Source organism: Puma concolor, chromosome E4, assembly GCF_028749965.1.
Source record: "Puma concolor isolate L17-30 chromosome E4, mPumCon1.1.hap2, whole genome shotgun sequence".
Lineage (NCBI taxonomy): Eukaryota > Metazoa > Chordata > Mammalia > Carnivora > Felidae > Puma > Puma concolor.
Window position 1 is genome coordinate 64,165,142 of NC_141683.1, and position 18,092 is coordinate 64,183,233.

An 18,092-nucleotide genomic window follows, 5' to 3' on the forward strand; every position below is an offset into this window, starting at 1 on the left:
ATACGAAAAATCATATTTAACAGTAAGTAATTTGAAATGCATTCATTAAAACCAGAGAAAAAAATAAATGTATCTGCTATCATGAAGACTATTAAATACTGTTGAAAAACAAAATAACAGGGGCACCTGGGTGGCTCAGTTAGTTAAGCATCCCACTTCGGCTCAGGTCATGACCTCACGGTTCATGAGTTCAAGCCTCGCGTCAGGCTCTGTGCTGACAGCTCGGAGCCTGGAGCCTGCTTCAAATTCTGTGTCTCCCTCTCTCTCTACCCCTCCCCCACTCATGCTCAGTCTCTTTCGGTCTCTCAGAAATGAATAAACATTAAAAAAAAATTTTAATAAAATAAATAGAATAAAAACAAAAAAATAATTGTCCTATCAGAAAGGAAGAGACAAAATTACTATTTATCTGCAGATGCTATGCTTACAAAAACTAAGAACATTTTGGGAAAAAAAAATAATGGAATAATAATGGAAGTCTTGCTTTACTATATGTTTCCTTTTCCATGAAATTGTTTTTCTTAATTTTCTTACTTCTACTTATGGCCTTTTCTTTCCATTAGAAGTTAAAAATTTTATAGGGCTTCTCTAATTAAAACCATGTGGTCTTAGTGCTGGAATGACAGAAATCAAAGGCCGGGGGGGGGGGGGGCGGGGGAACCTAAATATACAAATATTTATGCAAATGCCATCCATAATGAGTGAGGACAGAATGGATTATTCAATGAAAAGAAATGGACAAAAGAACAGAGCTGAGACAGTGGTCTCATCCTTTGGAAAAAAAATAGATTCCAAACTTCCATCATTCAATAAAACAAATAGACTTTTTTTTTTTTTTACATAGATTAGAGATACATATTTCATTTACAGCAAGGATGGATTTTAGACTGGCAGACAGAACACAGAAAATATATAGCTTTCCTAGTTCTCACTACATCTTTCTAAGTCTTCATTAACATTAAAGTCATATAAAATCTCCAGACACCAGAATCTAGATGAATACAGAAAAACACACTCCAATGGTAAATCTAAATATGCTGTTTTTCATTTTTACTAAAACTGCCTTCTAGTCATAAATGCAAATAAAAACTGATTGTTCAGAAAAGTAGTGTGATATAATTGCAGGAACTATTTTCAAGTCTTAAGATATGGCATAAATCCAGCTTTGCAAAAACATAAATGGCAAAATTAATCATGCTTCAATGGGATGTTATAAATCCACTAAGAATCATATTTTCAAAGAATGTACAGTGACATGGGAAAAGTTCCATTCATTCAGCCAGTCAACAAATACTACGTCGGATCCTGGACTGTGTTATAAAGATAGAATATTGAGCAAGGAAGATACAATCCTTGCTAGTCAAGAATCTCATAGTCCAGTGAGAAAAGCAAACAGAGATTACAGTGGTGATACACCAGACATAAAAGCTGTAGGGAGATACATAGTATATAGAAGGGGGGCCTGGCTCATCTACAAGACTCAGAGGTTTTGTAGAAAATGTGATTATTTTAAGCTCAGATCTGGCAGATAAATAGGTATTAGCCCAGCCATGGTTATGAGCGGAAGCATAAGCAAACTGAGGACTTAGCATCTAGAAATGCCCAAGGAAGACAAGGTAGACAGGGGAAAAAAGACATCCCAAATTGTATGTATACTCAAGACCTAAATACATCTGCACAGAGTAAGACTGGAAGTGTAGGAAAGAATTATCTATCCTTAACTGGGATCATAAAATTACAAGTGATTTCTAGTCTGCTTTCATTTTTCTTTCTTTTCTAAAGTAATCACATATTATCATTCACTGTTCATTGATCAAAAGGGTATTATTAAAATAATACTTTACTGTTTACTAGGTCTTGGGGGAGGTGTTTTTTGGTTTTTGTTTTAAATCTTAGACAAGTCTCTTAAGACCTAATTTACTCATTTGGAAAATAGGGCTAACAACATTTAACTTCACAAAGTTGCTGATTTGGATCAACTATGATAATATCCGTGCAGGGAAATGATTCTGTGGTTGTGGTTGTTGGACCTAAGTCAGAACCAGAGCACAAGATAAGAGATTATGAAGACAGATTTGGGGGTGGGGGTGGGGTGCAGCGGTTGTAGAAATGCGTAGATCAGGAGGATGAAAATATGGCCCTGATGAAGTCGTCACTCTCCTCTTTAGCATGAGGACGGTCCATGCCAATCTATGCTGGTAGCTTTTTCTCGCGGAGCTTAGCCCCAATCTCATAATCCTTCTCAATGTCATAGTCCAGGCCGTCGCCAGCAAAACGTCACACTGCTTGAAACCTTTCGCTGTTACTAGCCTCAGAATTCCAAATATGAACACAATTCTACCATTATTTAAGGGTAGTTTAGTTATAAAAATGTCTTAATTTATATTTTAATTGGTGAATGTCCTGTGCTTTGCTAAGAAGCGAATCTCACAGCAGTTCTAGAGGCTTTGATTTAGGGTGTTGCAAGCCTCTGTTATTCATTATTTATACCAGAAAGAGAATTATTAAGGGACTATTGGATTTTACAAATATGTTCACATATATTTACAAATGGTGAAGTCAGATACACATATATCTTTTTACCAATTGTTGCTTTTTCACAAAATAGGAAAAACATTTCTTACCTTTCCTCTGGAGTATCTACATGAAATGTTCTCTCTATAACAGTGGTCCACTGGAGACATCTGATAATAAATGTGTTTGGCTTTGGTCGTTCTGTTTTCATTAACTGGCATTCTAGAAATGACATAAAATGTCTCTTTGAATATACTTACATTTAAACCAGGAAGTAAAGATTTGAGAACTAGAGAGTTCTACTCTATGCAACCTCTCAGCTTTCCAGGGCCCTCCATTCAGGGTTGTTCACAATCTGACCTCAGTATTTCCATTCCATCATCCATTCTGGCCATATGCTCTATTAACCAGCCAAACTGGACTACTTACTTTCCCCAAACACATCTTGCTCTGTCCTGTATCTGTACCTTTTGTTCCAGCAGTTCTTATTATCTGGGGCGCTGGTCACTGATTTCACCCCTCCCCATATTGCAATCACTTACAGTTGAAAGGTCCAGATCCAATCCCACTCTTTGCAGGAAGCCTTTTATATCAACCTGGTCCTAAACCAAACATTCACCTCTCCATATTCTCATTACTTATTATCATAGCCCTCATTTTTCACTCAGTATAGACTATCTTGTATTATTATTTATCATTTAAAAAGGTATCCTTATCCCCCTAGATTATAAGCTTTTCTACAGTATACACCACTTAAAAATCTTAATAAGCACAGCCCACAGAGCCAGTTCATCAGAAGTGATAAATTAAGTCAGGGAATATCTCAGAAGATTTCAAAGAAGAGGAGGAGCATTTTGTAGTGGCTTAAAGTGTGGATTCTAACACCAGTATTCTTGGATTCAATTTCTTTTCCTACCATTAACTATGTAACCTGGGACAAGTTAATTAACCTTTCTGGTCTGCAAGTATCAAAGGGGAAACAAGTAACTACATCATAAAACTGGTGTGAGGATTAATAATAAATCAGTAGGATGCTGAGACTAGCATGTAACACATAATAAGTTGTCAATACATGTCAGTTATCAGTGTATATACTGAGCAGGACTTTAAGGATACACAGTAGTGGCCAACAAGACAGAGTAGGGTAGGGTTGTTTTACTGACACTGCTCTTTTGAAAGAAACAATTTCCCTGCAGCTGACAAAGTCAACTGTGTTTTCTCAGTGTTTATCTGTTCTGCGGTCCCTCCATCAGTAGCAACTATCGACCTCCGTCTCTGTCTTTATAGGACTCAAGTCATTGAGCACATTGGACCAGTTCCTTGTTGACTCTTTGACCTAAAAAGATCATTCACCGAAGGGTCTCCACTTAGTTTTCTTCTCGTGTCTAATAAGATTTCGCAGTTTCAGCCATCATCTCCTGGTTTACCGATCTAAAACTCCACACTTCTTTCCATCTTGGATCTGTATTTTGTGATATCCATGATTAACTATACAGTGGGTTGATCTACCTGGCTGAATTACTGGTATGACACCTAACACCTACTATCTTTTCCCCTGATTCTGTTCCTCCTCCTGGCTTTCCTAATTTTTCCACCATCCAGACTCAAATCATGGGGTGCTCCTCTTTGATACTGGTAGTATTTGCCAGGACATGACTTTTCCAGCAATGCAGTCCTACTTCAGACTCTCACTGCCAAATGCCTACACCTCCCAGGTGCCATAAAACCAGCTCTTCCTACTCAGAAATGTGGAAGGGCTAGATCCATTACTGAAGGCTAGAAACTGTATTCTAAAAGACATCAGAACTTGGCAACTGTCACGATGAGCACAGGGTGAATCACTGCTTTGTACACCTGAAACTGGTATTTCACTAACTGGAATTTAAATAAAAACTTAAAAAAAAAAAAAAGACATCTGAACTCATCCAAAAGTGAGCTGATTGCTCCTACCTTTGCCCCTCCTCCCTCCGCCACCCTCCGCTCTAGCTCTCTCTATCTCAGATGACGGCACCTCCATCTCCTTAAGTGCTCAGGTCAAAAGCCCTGGCACCACCCTTAACTCCTCCTCTCTTCTCATATCTCATCCTGGAAAGCCTGTTGGCTCTGCTTTCCAAATGTATCTAGGATCATTTCTCTCCTCTCCCACTGTCTGGGAACAACCCATCATTATCTCTCACGTGAACACGCCCAGAACTCAAGAGTAGCTGTCTCTGTCCCTCACTGTAGTCTGCTCTCAACATGAGCGGCCAGAGATCTTAACATGATCGCCTGCAAGAATACATTCTGCAATGCTTCTGATTCACTAAGAATAGAAGACAAAGGCCTTGAAATGATCTACAAGGGTCCTACATGATCTGGGCCTCCCACCCACCCAGCTTAAGTTTCTGACCTCCCAACCTAGTCAGTATTCCCTTCCAGGCCACCCTGGCTTTGGTGCACTTCCTCAGATAGGCGCTACACCCTCTCTCCTAGCCTTGTGTCTAGATGTGCTCTCTGCCTGGCATGCTGTCCCCTCACACAGCCCACGGCCGACCAAGTCTCAGATCAGATCTCACCTACACGTGACCATGCTGCTGAAATTCTGTGATCTGCACCCTTGACCCAGGCCTCCCCAACCCCTCTTACCTGCTCTACTTTTTTATTTCACATACGTTATCACCCTCAAACATATGAAATGGCTTAGTATCTTTTTTTGCTTATTGTCTATCTCCCCAACAAGAATGTAAGCTGCACTGATAAGATTCTTAGCACCTAGAACTGTGCCCATCTGTGCCTAAACACTATTTTTCCCCAAAGCAGACACTTACCAAATATTGTCCAAGTTGGATGAATTCTGATAGTAGTATCTAACAAGAAGGTAGTTTTGATGATATAAGAGGAGTAAATTTCTGGAGCAACTTCCTTATACAGATAAGAAGAGAGGATTTGCTAGACAAGCAGAGGGCTGGCTCTAGTCAGGAGTATAGACCATTTAGTGAGAGAACAAGACACTAAGAGCCCCAAAGCAATCAAGGGTATACATGCAAGTAGGAGCTAGTAGAAAGGATTTTCATATTACTTCTATTTTTTTTTCCCCAGTGAATTGGGATATAAAGCCATCTTCAAGAATCAGGTTGAGGGGTGCCTGGGTGGCTCAGTCGGTTAAGCATCCAACTTCGGCTCAGGTCATGATCCCACAGTCCATGAGTTCAAGCCCTGCATCAGGCTCTGTGCTGACAGCTCAGAGCCTGGAGCCTGTTTCAGATTCTGTGTCTCCCTCTCTCTCTCTGCCCCTCCCCTGCTCATGCTCTGTCTCTCTGTCTCTGAGAAATGAATAAACCTTAAAAAAAATTTTTTTTTTTAAGAATCAGGTTGGAAGAGGGTCGCCTGGGTGGCTCAGTCAGTTAAGCATCCGACTTCAGCTCAGGTCATGATCTCACAGCTCATGGGTTCCAGCCCCGCGTTGGGCTCTGTGCTGACAGCTCGGAGCCTGGAGCCTGCTTTGGATTCTGTGTCTCCCTCTATCTCTGCTCCTCCCCCGCTCAAGCTCTCTCTCTCTCTTGCTCAAAAATAAATAAACATTTAAAAAATGTATAAAAAGAGATTCAGGTTGGAAGAGGATGCGCTGGGGCTCTGAGAAGAGAGAAGGTACATAAGAGCCCGCTAGGAGAATAGAAGAGCGAACAGACTAGGGAACTGTAACACGACAGCGGGGCAGCATCAGGGGCCCGTTGGAATTTCACAATCAAGAATTCACATGGTTGCGTGTTTCCCCCAGATGTATTTATTCAGCTACATGGGTGTGGCTGGGGCATACAGAGGACTGGATTTCAGCAAAGCTGTAATTTAACCAAGTAAGTTTGGCAAAGCAAGAAGCAAAAGAGAGGAGTCATGGCACCCTGATTTAGGTAATCAACTGGTGAATTCAAAATGGGTAAGGAGAAAAGCGAGAACCTGGTGGTGTGCAAAATAATGAAAAGGTGGTAGAATCGACAGATCGTAAAATCTGTTCCACAGTTAAATATTGTACAGCGATGTCACATACTTTTTGAAATATGAATGTTAAAAGCACCAAATACAGAATGTCAATTTATATTTTGTTTAAATCTGAAAGTTCTAAAATACTGTACTACAAATACTATAAATACATTTATACCTATAAAGAACCTATACTGTTCTTCCCATTTCCTACTTCACAAAACTCCTATTAAGTTTCCAGTCAGTTTTTATACAGTTCAAGTGACGCCCTAGTAGAGAAATTACTTAGAAGTTAGGAATTATGTGCAAACCTTCCCCATAACACCTAGGACGCAATAGCACATAAGGGGACACAGGACATACCTCATGACTGAACAACTGACTGAGTGACTTTTAAAGTAATGAATAGAGGACAGACACAAGATGGGCAGGCCTGACAGAAATACTCAAGGGTGAACTCTATGGACTGTATGAAGCAGAAATAGGAAGAACAGATAAGGGAAGTAAGAATGCCCAATCCAAGTTCACCTACACTTTAGTTTACTTAAGGTCACTCCTGTGGTGATGTTAAGATGACTAAGACAGCAGACTTTAAAATCAGAGTGTCAGAGGTGTCTGGGTGGCTCAGGTGGTTAAACATCTGACTTCAGCTCAGGTCATGATCTCACAGTTTATGGGTTTGAACCCTGTGTCAGGCTCTGTGCTGACAGCTCAGAGCCTGGAGTCTGCTTCTGCTGTGTCTGTCTGTCTGTCTGTCTGTCTCTCTCTCAAAAATAAATAAAAACTTAAAAAAAAATTTAAATCAGAGTGTCAGACTCAAATCTAGCCTCTCTCACACCAGCAGTGCTGTGATCCCCTGCAAAGCACACCTCCAAGCCCCCAGGTTCAGGAATTAAAGAAAGACTTTAAAGGAAGCATATTTTCAACACTATACCTAAGTGAAGTTTAAGGGATATACTTTTAAAAACTTCTCAGTGCTATAATTTAACAACCTACTTAAAATATTACATATGGGATTCTAAGTGATTATCAATTAACATAACTTACAAAAGTGATAAACAAGTGATTAATTACCATTCTCTAGCAGACCACTGGAAAGGAACTTCTTAGAAACGAATAAACTATTTGTATTTACATACAGGATGGTTTTGGAAAAATACTAAAATAATAACATAATGACCTAAATAGTTATGCATAACTTGGCTATTTGGACTAAACATGCTAAATATTCATGGCCTCAACGACCTATACCAATTCTGGGCCAGCCACTATGTAAGACTCTGGGCATAGTATAGTAACAATAATGAGTAAGAAACTCTCTACAACCTATAGCACACACCAAACTCTGTTATTAATCATTCAACATCCAATTACAACACATGTAATTGTAAAGTAGTACTTCACTAATGGCTTAAAGGTTTCAGTCAGGACCTTCTGAAGCCTAGCTGAACAAAAATGTTATTATGAACACGTAGTTTTTACTACTTTCTGTTTTTACAGAAACAAACCTATATATTTTTTTTTAATTTTTTTTTTTTCAACGTTTCTTATTTTATTTTTGGGACAGAGAGAGACAGAGCATGAACGGGGGAGGGGCAGAGAGAGAGGGAGACACAGCATCGGAAACAGGCTCCAGGCTCCGAGCCATCAGCCCAGAGCCCGACGCGGGGCTCGAACTCACGGACCGCGAGATCGTGACCTGGCTGAAGTCGGACGCTTAACCGACTGCGCCACCCAGGCGCCCCAAACCTATATTTTATATGTTTCAATATGAAATACTCTACAAATGAATCCTATTTCAAAATGATACAGTAAAAGAGATTGAGCCAGTAAAAGAGAGAAGCAGTTACCAAAAGCTGGCTCAAGATAATTCAGTGGTACTCAGGTCAGTACAAGGGAAGAGGGCACTCTATCTCCGTATTGGGTTTACTGCTGCACAAAGATGTAGTCAAAGAGCTGAATCTGAATACAAAAACCGTCAATTACCATGTTTAAACAAACAAGTGAGCCTTCGGTTCTTTTATGTTAACCAAAATATGGAATCATGAACACATCCTACAGCTCCCTGTAAAATGAAGAGAAATACAGGAGTTTTCAGAATATGGTTCATGTCTGAAAACTCTCATTCTTAAAGGAGACTCTTATTCTTAAAGGGAATGGTGGTTGACAAGTAGATTTGCTAATACTTCTTCAGAAGAATATTTTCCTTTTAATTACGGAAAAGTTCCCAAATCAAGGTAGGCCACGTGAAAATTCTAAAATCAAAAGCAGAAGCTTTGAATAGTGATTCTAAAAAGCTATTAACCAAATGATTAGCTATGATTTCTGGAGCTATTTAACACACTAGAAAAAAGCAAGTGTTCTCATATAAAATGCCAGGCAGCTAACTTTTATTATATCATAACCCATCATACATTTCAGCAAAGCATTTGTTACACTGGTACTTAAATTAGGTATCCTAGTTAAATTCACCTGAGCAAGTTAAACTGTAAGCTAAATTTCAAGTGTTCTGCTTATGTTTACATGTTCTGAACCACAGACACCCAAGTATATTTGAAGCTGTGATCACTTTGTAAACCTGGAAGCCAATTAGAGGGATTGTAACACGCCAAATCAAAAAAATACATACCAAAAAGAATCTTTTTTATATCATCTGTTCAGAATTTATTAAAAGATTAGGTTTTATTTCAACCTCTAGAACCCTTTAAATACTATTTTTTTAAATAAGTTCTAATAGGCAACATGAAAAACAAAGGCATAATAATAGATTCTATTTATAATGAAATGGCACAATGAAATAATGCTGTCAGCTATAATGACCATAAAGAGGGTGTATTTTTGAGTCCTCAAATATAATACTATTATGTATATTCTTTTTTTAATTTTTTATGTTTATTTATTTTTGAGAGAGAGACACAGAGCACAAGCAGGGGAAGAGAGAGAGGGAGAGAGAATCTGAAGCAGGTTCCAGGCCCCGAGTTGTCAGTACAGAGCCCAACGTGGGGCTCGAACTCGTGACCCATGAGATCGTGACCTGAGCCGAAGTCGGACGTTCAACTAATTGATCCACCCAGGCGCCCCTAATTTTAAATGTACAATTCTATGGTGTTACGTACATATACAATGTTGTGTAGTCAAGCTTGCTTTTAACTCACTGATTTATTTACTTTCATTGTATAAATTATCTATGCTTACTGTAGAACAATTCATAAACAGATATAGGTAAAATGAAAAGAAAATTAACCAGCATCCTACCACACAAGTATAAACACTGTTAAGGTTTTAATGTACATTCCTTCAGAACTTTTCTGAGCATTTTTAAAAAATAAAAATGAGACCACAACATGTAAGACATATTATGTAGGTGCTCTGCTCATTTAATATGTTGCAAATTTTTCACTTCAGTAAATGAAGGTCTATACCATCCTAATTTCTTAAAGCTTATTTATTTATTTTGAGAGAGACCACGCAAGTGTGAACAAGGGAGGGGCAGAGAAAGGAGAGAGAATCCCAAGCAGGTCCTGCGCTGTCAGTACAGAGCCTGATATGGGACTTGATCTCACGAACCATGAGATCATGATGGTAGCCTTAATCAAGAGCCAGAGCTTAACCCACTGAGCCACCCAGGCACCCCTACATCATCCTATTTAACAATGGCACAGAACCCCATCATACTCAGTTATCACAGTGGGCAGCTTATTATGATAATATGCCACAAAACAAACAGAAGTGGATTATTTAGATGTAAACAGGATAACATCTAACCATTTTAACATAGCCTGTTCTTGGGTACAGTGTTCAAATCTGAAAAATAATCATAAGTACCAGTTTTGGATCAACTAAATAAGAAAAACTAATTTCTATTTGAGGTATGATGAAACTAGGATCTAATAATAAAATTGTAAAAGAATCTAACGAGAATGTATATTGGATTCCAAGTTCTCTAAGAGCAAGGCCCATACTATTTCATTACCTAGTACTGTGCCTAAACACAGCAGGTCTCATGTGAATACATGTAATGAGAGAACAGATGACAAATTTTGTCATGTAACAAGTTAATGACACTTTGAGAAGCAATTACCGGAGAATATTCCAGAAGAAGGGACTCTCCACAGGTCGCACAGCCTCCTCTCTCTGCTCAGTGAATGCAGAACCAAAGTGGGGGTCATATAGAACCCAGAACTCTTCTAGACCAGCAGAGCCTTAATGTATTCTGTTAAACAAGCCAGCTGTTAAAGCTATTTTAGGTGACAACTGGAAAAAACCCGAATATGAATTTCTTCTTAGATATTATTAAAGAGCTCTAAGTTAATAAAATTTCTAAATTAATAAAATCCACCTAATAAAGGTAGACGGTGATACTGTAACTATGTGGGAAAATTCCTTATTGCTTACATAGAATTCAGGGATAAATGTCATAATACCTGAGTTTACATGAAATATTTTAACAAAATGATAATGTAAGTCTGATAAAACAGTAACTGTTAAGTCCAGGTAACAGGTAGAGGAGAATTTATTAAGCTATTCTATTTTATGTGCACATCTGAAATTTCCTATCATCAAAAGTCGAAAACGGAAACCCCCTCCAAAATAGTATTAGATTCCTTCCTCAAAGTATTGTATCCAAAACAAAAAACAAAACAAAACAAAAACCCCCAAAGGCTTAAATGGCTGACTATGGAAAAGGAAATTATTTTTAAAATATAAAATATACATGAGACTATCTAAAATAAAGGCTCTTCTGGTTAATTAGACTCACCTAATACAATTTAAACTTCAGAATATTTCATTGGGCATATAAGTTTATAGGAATCACTGCTGGAATCATCGGTTTATTTCGTACCAACTCTAATTTACAACGTAAATGCCTCGTGCTTCTATTTGTGCCAACGGGACAGTATTTCTAGTCCCACACGCTCACCACCACATCGCCATGCGCACCAAGGGGCGTAAGCCATAAATACGCACCCAGACCAAGACGCGTACGCACTGCGTGCTGATCGCCCTGCCCTCACAGCCCATTACTCAAAACCACGAGCTACGGAACTGGCCTTCGTCGGTCGCCTTTCCCTAACCATCAGTAACGCTGCGGTTACCGTCTCTCCTAAAATCCCTCGTATCTCTTCCCTGTTCTTGTCCCATTTTTCTGCTGTATCTGATGTCCCCTCCCCCCGCACCCCCAGGACACTGACTTTCCCGGTTTTGCTTCCATCCCTCTGATGGCTGCGGGGTCTTCTTTCTCAGGGTCTCTTCCTCGGAACGGAGCTGCTCCCTTAGGCTCCGTCCTTTGTGTTCAACTGTGCTTTTGTGATCATTTTGTCCTTAGTAAGTTCATTCACTAAATGAGTATTTATCGTGTGCCCATGGTGTGCCAGGCACCAAGCTAGGCCCTGGGGGTGGAGCGGCCAACAAAACAAAGTCCCTATTTTGGCATAAAGCTTCTGCTCCACTGAGTGGAGGCGTGGTCAAGCTATAACCAAGTAAAACAATGAATTTATTAACCTAGTACTGCTTGTAAGTATTATGAAGAGAAATGAGGCAGGGCAACGAGTTAAAATGGCACGCAGGCAGTACTACTTTAGAACGAAAGGATAGGAAAATCCTCTCACGGAAAGGAGGCTCCGGTGCAGCCGTCTGTGGGAGGAGGCTTCCGGTCGAAGGCACAGGAAGTGCACGGACCCACAGCGGGAAGGGGCCCACAGATGTGTCAGAAACAGCAAGGAGTCCAGGGTGGCTGGAGTTCAGGAAATGGTAGCAAATGAGGTCAGGGGGATCTTCAGTGACCTGGGGAGGGCTGCAGATATAATCCTGGGGGAGCTCTCTGGTGGCTTTGCCTCAAATGTCACCTGATGTCTGAAGCCTCTCAAACCTGAACCTTCCATATGGCAAAGCTGGCATCGCTTTTCTGAGGCCCTATTATCATCCCATTCTCAACATACCTAAAAGCATTTCATATTTTCTTTTATCGTCTGCACTGAAAATTACCACATTGACACAGTGTTTCTATTCAATTTATTTCTATATCATTTTCCTAATCACGCAATAAACACACTCATCTTTGACTCTTCTGACCCATAGCTAAGCAACATTCATCTTAACAATTCTTTCAGAAACGTCTGTTTTCACTGCTCAACCAGACACTCATTACCAAAATCGGGATCCCTGAACTGGCCTCCCAGATGGTCTCCCTTCCCCCACCCTTCTCCCTGTCCAAGGTGTCCCACGTATGACTACAGGCCTGAGCAGTCTTCCTCAAACTTATTCTATAGATGATTCTCCTTCTCAAAAATATACAAGTCTCTGCAGGACAAAGCTCAACCCCATCAGTCACTCATAAGCAAGCCCAAATCCTTTTCAAATTTTATCCCTTACTATAAAAACAATAAGGGGCACCTGGGTAGCTCAGTTGGTTAAGCGTCAGACTTCCACTCAGGTCATGACCTCAGAGCTCGTGAGTTCGAGCCCCGCGTCGGGCTCTGTGCTGACAGCTCAGAGCCTGGAGCCTGCTTGGGATTCTGTGTCTCCCTCTGTCTCTGCTCCTTGCCTGCTCACACTCTGTCTCTCTCTCTCTCAGAATTAAGTAAACATTAAAAAAATAAATAAAAACAAAATGAATACCCGACCCCAAAAAAACTACTAGAATTCAGAACTGAATTCAGTAAAGTCACAGGATACAAAATTAATACACAGAAATCTGTTGCATTTCTACACACTAACAATGAAGCAGCAGAAAGAGAAATTAAGAAAATAAATCACACTTATAATTGCATCAAAAAGAATAAAATATCTAGGAATAAACTTAACTAACCAAGGAGGCTAGAGACCTGTACTCTGAAAACTATAAAACATTGGTGAAAGAAATTGAACACGGCACAAATAAACGAAAACATATTCCATGCTCATGGATTGAAAGAACAAATGTTGGGGTGTCTGGGTGGTTCAGTCAGTTAAGCTTCCGACTTCAGCTCAGGTCATGATCTCACAGTTCGTGGGTTTGAGTCCCGCGTCGGGCTTTGTGCTGACACCTCAGAGCCTGGAGCCAGTTTCAGATTCTGTGTCTCCCTCTCTCTCTCTCTCTGCCTTTCTCCTGCTCACACTCTGTCTCTCTCTGTCTCAAAAATAAACATTTTTAAAAATTAAAGAAAAAAAAAACAAATGTCATTAAAGTGTCCATACTACCCAAAGCAATCTATAGATTCAATGCAATCCCTATCAAAATATCAACAGCCATTTTCACAGAACTAGAAAAGAATAATCCTAAAATTTGTATGAAAATCAAAGGATCCAAATATCCAAAGCAATCTTGAAAAAGAAAAACTGGAGGTATCAAAATTCCAGATTTCAAGATATAATACAAAGCTACAGTAATCAAAACAGTATGGTACTGGCACAAAAACAGACACATGGATCAGTGGAATAGGACAGACAGCCCAGAAACAAACCCACACTTATTTCATCATTTTATCTATAACAAAGGATGCTACAATATACAATGGGGAAAAGGCAGTCTCTTCAACAACAGTGTTGGAAAAACTGGACAGCAATATGCAGAAGAACAAAACTCCACCATACACACAAACTCAAAATGGATTAAAGACCTAAATGTGGGACCTGAAGCCATTAAACTCCTAGAAGAAAACAAGAAGGAATTTCTCTGACATCAACCATAGAAACATTTTCTTCTACATTCTCAGATATGTCTTCTGAGGCCAGGGAGACAAAAGCAAAATTAAACTATTGGGACTACCAACAAAATTAAAAGCTTCTGCACAGCAAAGAAAACCAACACAACAAAAAGGCAACCTTCTGAATGGGAGAAGATATTTGCATATGACATATCCAATAAAGGGTTAATATCCAAACTATGTAAAGAACTTACACAACTCAACACCAAAAAACAAATAAACAAACAACAACAACAAAAACAAGTAATCTGATTACAAACCAAGCAGAAGGGCTGAATAAACAAAGCCAAAATACACATGAAAAGATGTTCAACGTCACTCATCGTTCAGGGAATGCAAACCAAAACCACAATGAGACATCACCTTCTACCTGTCTGAAAGACTAGAATCAAAAAGACAAATAACAAATGTTGGTGGGCTTGCACGAAAAGTGAACCTTTATACAACACTGTTAGTAGGAAGAGAAATTGGTTGGCAACCATTATGAAAAACTCTATGATGGTTCCTAAGAGGAAAAACTGAACTACCATATGATCTGGAAATCTCCCTCCTGTTCATTGCAGCATTATTTACAGCAGCCAACGTATGGAAGCAACCTAATTTCCCTATGATGGACAAATGGATGATGAAAATGTGATACTAAAAAAAATACCCTGCAATTTCATGGATAACAATGGATCACATTTGAGGGTATTATGCGAAGTGAGATAAACCAGAGAAAGACAAACACTGTATGGTATCGCTTGTGGAGTGTGAAAAATTTAAAAGCTGATTGAAAACGACAAGGAGTACTTTCTCCTGATATATATGTGTATCTTCATTGTCCCTTAAACATTCTCCGGTTCTTTTTTTCAGGTGTACAACACAGTGATTCAACAAGTGTATGTTATGCTGTGCTCACCACAAGTATAGCTGCCGTCTGTCACCTGACAATGCCGTTTCAATACCATTGATTATATTCCCTACGCTGTACCTTTTATTCCTGGGACTTATTCATTCGACCACTGGAAGCCTGCACCTCCCACTCCCCCTCATCCACTCTGTCCATTCCCCACCCCCCTCCCCTCCAGCAACCATAAGTTAGTTCTCTGTATTCATGGGTCTCTTTCTGCTTTGTTTTTTAAAAAGGTCCCGGATTATTCTTAATTTCAGGATTTAATTCACACTGCTTCTGTCATGTGAAACACTTTCCTTCCCTTCTACCTAGATTCCAGTCGCTGAAAAGCTCTGATTCCAGCTCTTACTCTCTACTCTGGAAGATCTTCTGCACTTAACATTTACATTGCACATGCTGGGACTGATCACATACTGTTAGTTACAGACTGCTTCAAGTGTATCTCCTTAACTATACTGTAAGCTTCAGGGTACCTGGTACTTCTAATAGTTCTGTTTGATTTGTCACAGCCTGAATTCAAACAAACAAAAAGAGCTTCAGAAAACATTTCTGAATACAGGGTGCCTGGGTGGCTCAGTTAGTTAAGCATCCAACTCTTGGTTTCAGCTCAGGTCTTGATCTCACAGTTTGTGAGTTCGAGCCCCACGTGGGGCTCTGTGCTGACAGGGGTCTCTCTCCCTCTATCTCTGCTCCTCCCCTGCTCTCTCTCTCTCTCAAAATAAATAAATAAGCATTTTTTTTCAAATAGAAAATATTTCTGATGCAACAGAGTTTATCACAACTAGTTCTCTTTTTCTTATAAGATAATCTCAATATTTTAAAGTTCACATGCCTTCAGAAGCACAATTTACTTTATGATCCCCACCAATCTTACTTATTTCTTCAAAATCCATTTGTCCAGTTCACTCTATGTATACATATAAATAAATCTCAATGATGACATCAATTTGAAAAAACTATTTAAAGCCTAATCAAATTCTTGATTGCACAGCCATGGCTCTAACAATTAAAAGCTAGTATCCGTTCCCTAGTAGAAAGCAGTAGATTTATAGAATAGTTAAAGGGATTTTTTCCTTGGAGAACAATCAAAAGGTAGGCCTATCCATTCAGAGGAAAGCAGAGAACTATCAAAAAAAAAAATGAATATTGGGAGATTATAAACCAACAAACCTATTAATTTCATTTAAACCATATGTAAAGATAACCAAAGAGTCACTATTCTAATCTGACCGATCTGGAAAACACTGACTTCTTATAACTTTGGGAAAGACAGAGATGTCTCGGTTTCCATTCAGAATTCTGACTCCAAATAAGCTATCCTGACTTTAAAAGGTTTCAGTCATAACCATAAAGAAGCCTCTGGGTCTTTACTATAGCACAAAAACAGTATGTTTCAAAATTGGGTATAAGTGGTGCATTGCAAGATAAATGAAGAGTGCACATTGGAATAATCAGTTCATTTGTCTCCAGCAGAATAAAAAAATCTCATCTTCTATCTTTTCCCAATTGAGTAGGGAAACTTTGCTTTCCACTACATCTTTCTCCAAAATTTATTCTTTTTAAATAATTAAGTACTAAGCCATTATTTTGGCCTATTATCAGCTGCTTTCCTGTAACATTAAGATTTTACGTGCATTATTTCCCTTTAATCTTCCCAGTAAAGTTTTAGAGGGTTTTCATTATTTCCATTTCACAAATAAGAAAATGGAAGCTGTCTGGTTTTTCAGTCACTAATTCAAAATCATCAAGTCATTAAGGTTGTAAAGCTGAATCTCTAATCCATGTTTTCTAGCCCTGAATTCTTGGCTCTTCTTGGTATGTCATGAACTGTTTTAGGAATGTTAGCTACTTACAAGAGAGGAAGTGAAGTTTTCTTTCTTTATAACAAACTTTGTATATTACACTTACCAGTTTTCTGCAATTAATCGACAGAAATAGGTGACCTACAGAGAGTACTGAAACTGTTTTCCCCCAAAGTAAACTGACCAAACTTCTTGTCTAGTATTTATGCACCAAAAATAATTGCTATCTATTGTGAGAATACAAAACTTAGAAACACCAATAAACTTTTATCACATGATCATAAGATAGGGAAAGTTCTAGGTGACAGATGAACTGTCAAGAAATAATACTGTTTCAGAAGTTCTTTACAGAAATTAAATTTGAAAAACATCTTTCTGTCAATATTAAATTACTGGTTCAAGGCGGAGAGCACATTTGGAATATGCATTGGCCAAAAAGTTAAAAACCGTACAGGAAATAACATGTAACATGTAACATGTGCCTGGATTCTGATACTGGAATTTGTTTAGGCTTGTCAATGTAAGCCAACCCTGAAGATTTCTTATAATAGTCTAAGAATCAAGAGCCATTGATAGGAAAACAATAAAAATATAACTTCCTATAGGCACAGAAATTCCAAATATTTGGTGAATTATGTCAAGAATATAGTTTAATGAAATGTCCTCTTTCCCCAGGGCCATTGTGAAGCTCAAAGGAACAATGTGTATGAAATACTGCTATAGAGTATTGCATGTTTATTTTTAATCACTTTATAAGAATATCCTATAGAGACAGAAACTTTAAACTTCACCAGTGTGCTTTTGGAAGCAGTAACTGTTGCTGGTTGGATGATTCAATTATCATAAACTATTCTGGCGTGTTTCAAAAGCAGTGCCATTTTAAAACATAAAAAATGTCTAAAAATGCAACCATAGTAATAGATTCTGAGAGCATGGGTTGGGGGGTGAGGGAGAAAGACAATGACAAATTGGTCCAAAAGGACACTGAGACTTCATAGTTGGAAGACGATTGTGCTGACAATTAGTAACAGGAAGCAGAGCACAAAACAAATGAATGAAAAAAGCTGAACCAGCAATGAAAGACCTTATTATAGGGCAGCAACATTATTGTAATAAAGGGGCAATGTACTCTCCTCCATGAAACTTTCACACAGCCACCCTAGTCTCTTTTCTCTCTCCCTGCATTTCATTTTTCATTAGCATCTGCTTGATTATGTATTATTTCCAATCCAAAAGAAT

At 38.8% G+C, this 18,092-nt stretch overlaps 1 protein-coding gene across 5 annotated transcripts in view; it reads right to left on the reverse strand.

The window, feature by feature from the left end:
- AKT3 (AKT serine/threonine kinase 3) overlaps positions 1-18,092 on the reverse strand; it is a 309,160-nt gene that overhangs the window by 143,393 nt on the left and 147,675 nt on the right. For 4 of the 5 annotated variants that reach the window (XM_086694762.1, XM_086694759.1, XM_086694760.1 and 1 more), the window contains one exon: positions 2,625-2,736. In XM_086694762.1, coding sequence (XP_086550888.1) covers positions 2,625-2,736 — 112 coding nt within the window. Of the gene's footprint in view, positions 1-2,624; positions 2,737-10,552; positions 10,657-18,092 lie in introns of those variants that run through there. The other variant, XM_086694761.1, reaches the window with a different exon arrangement.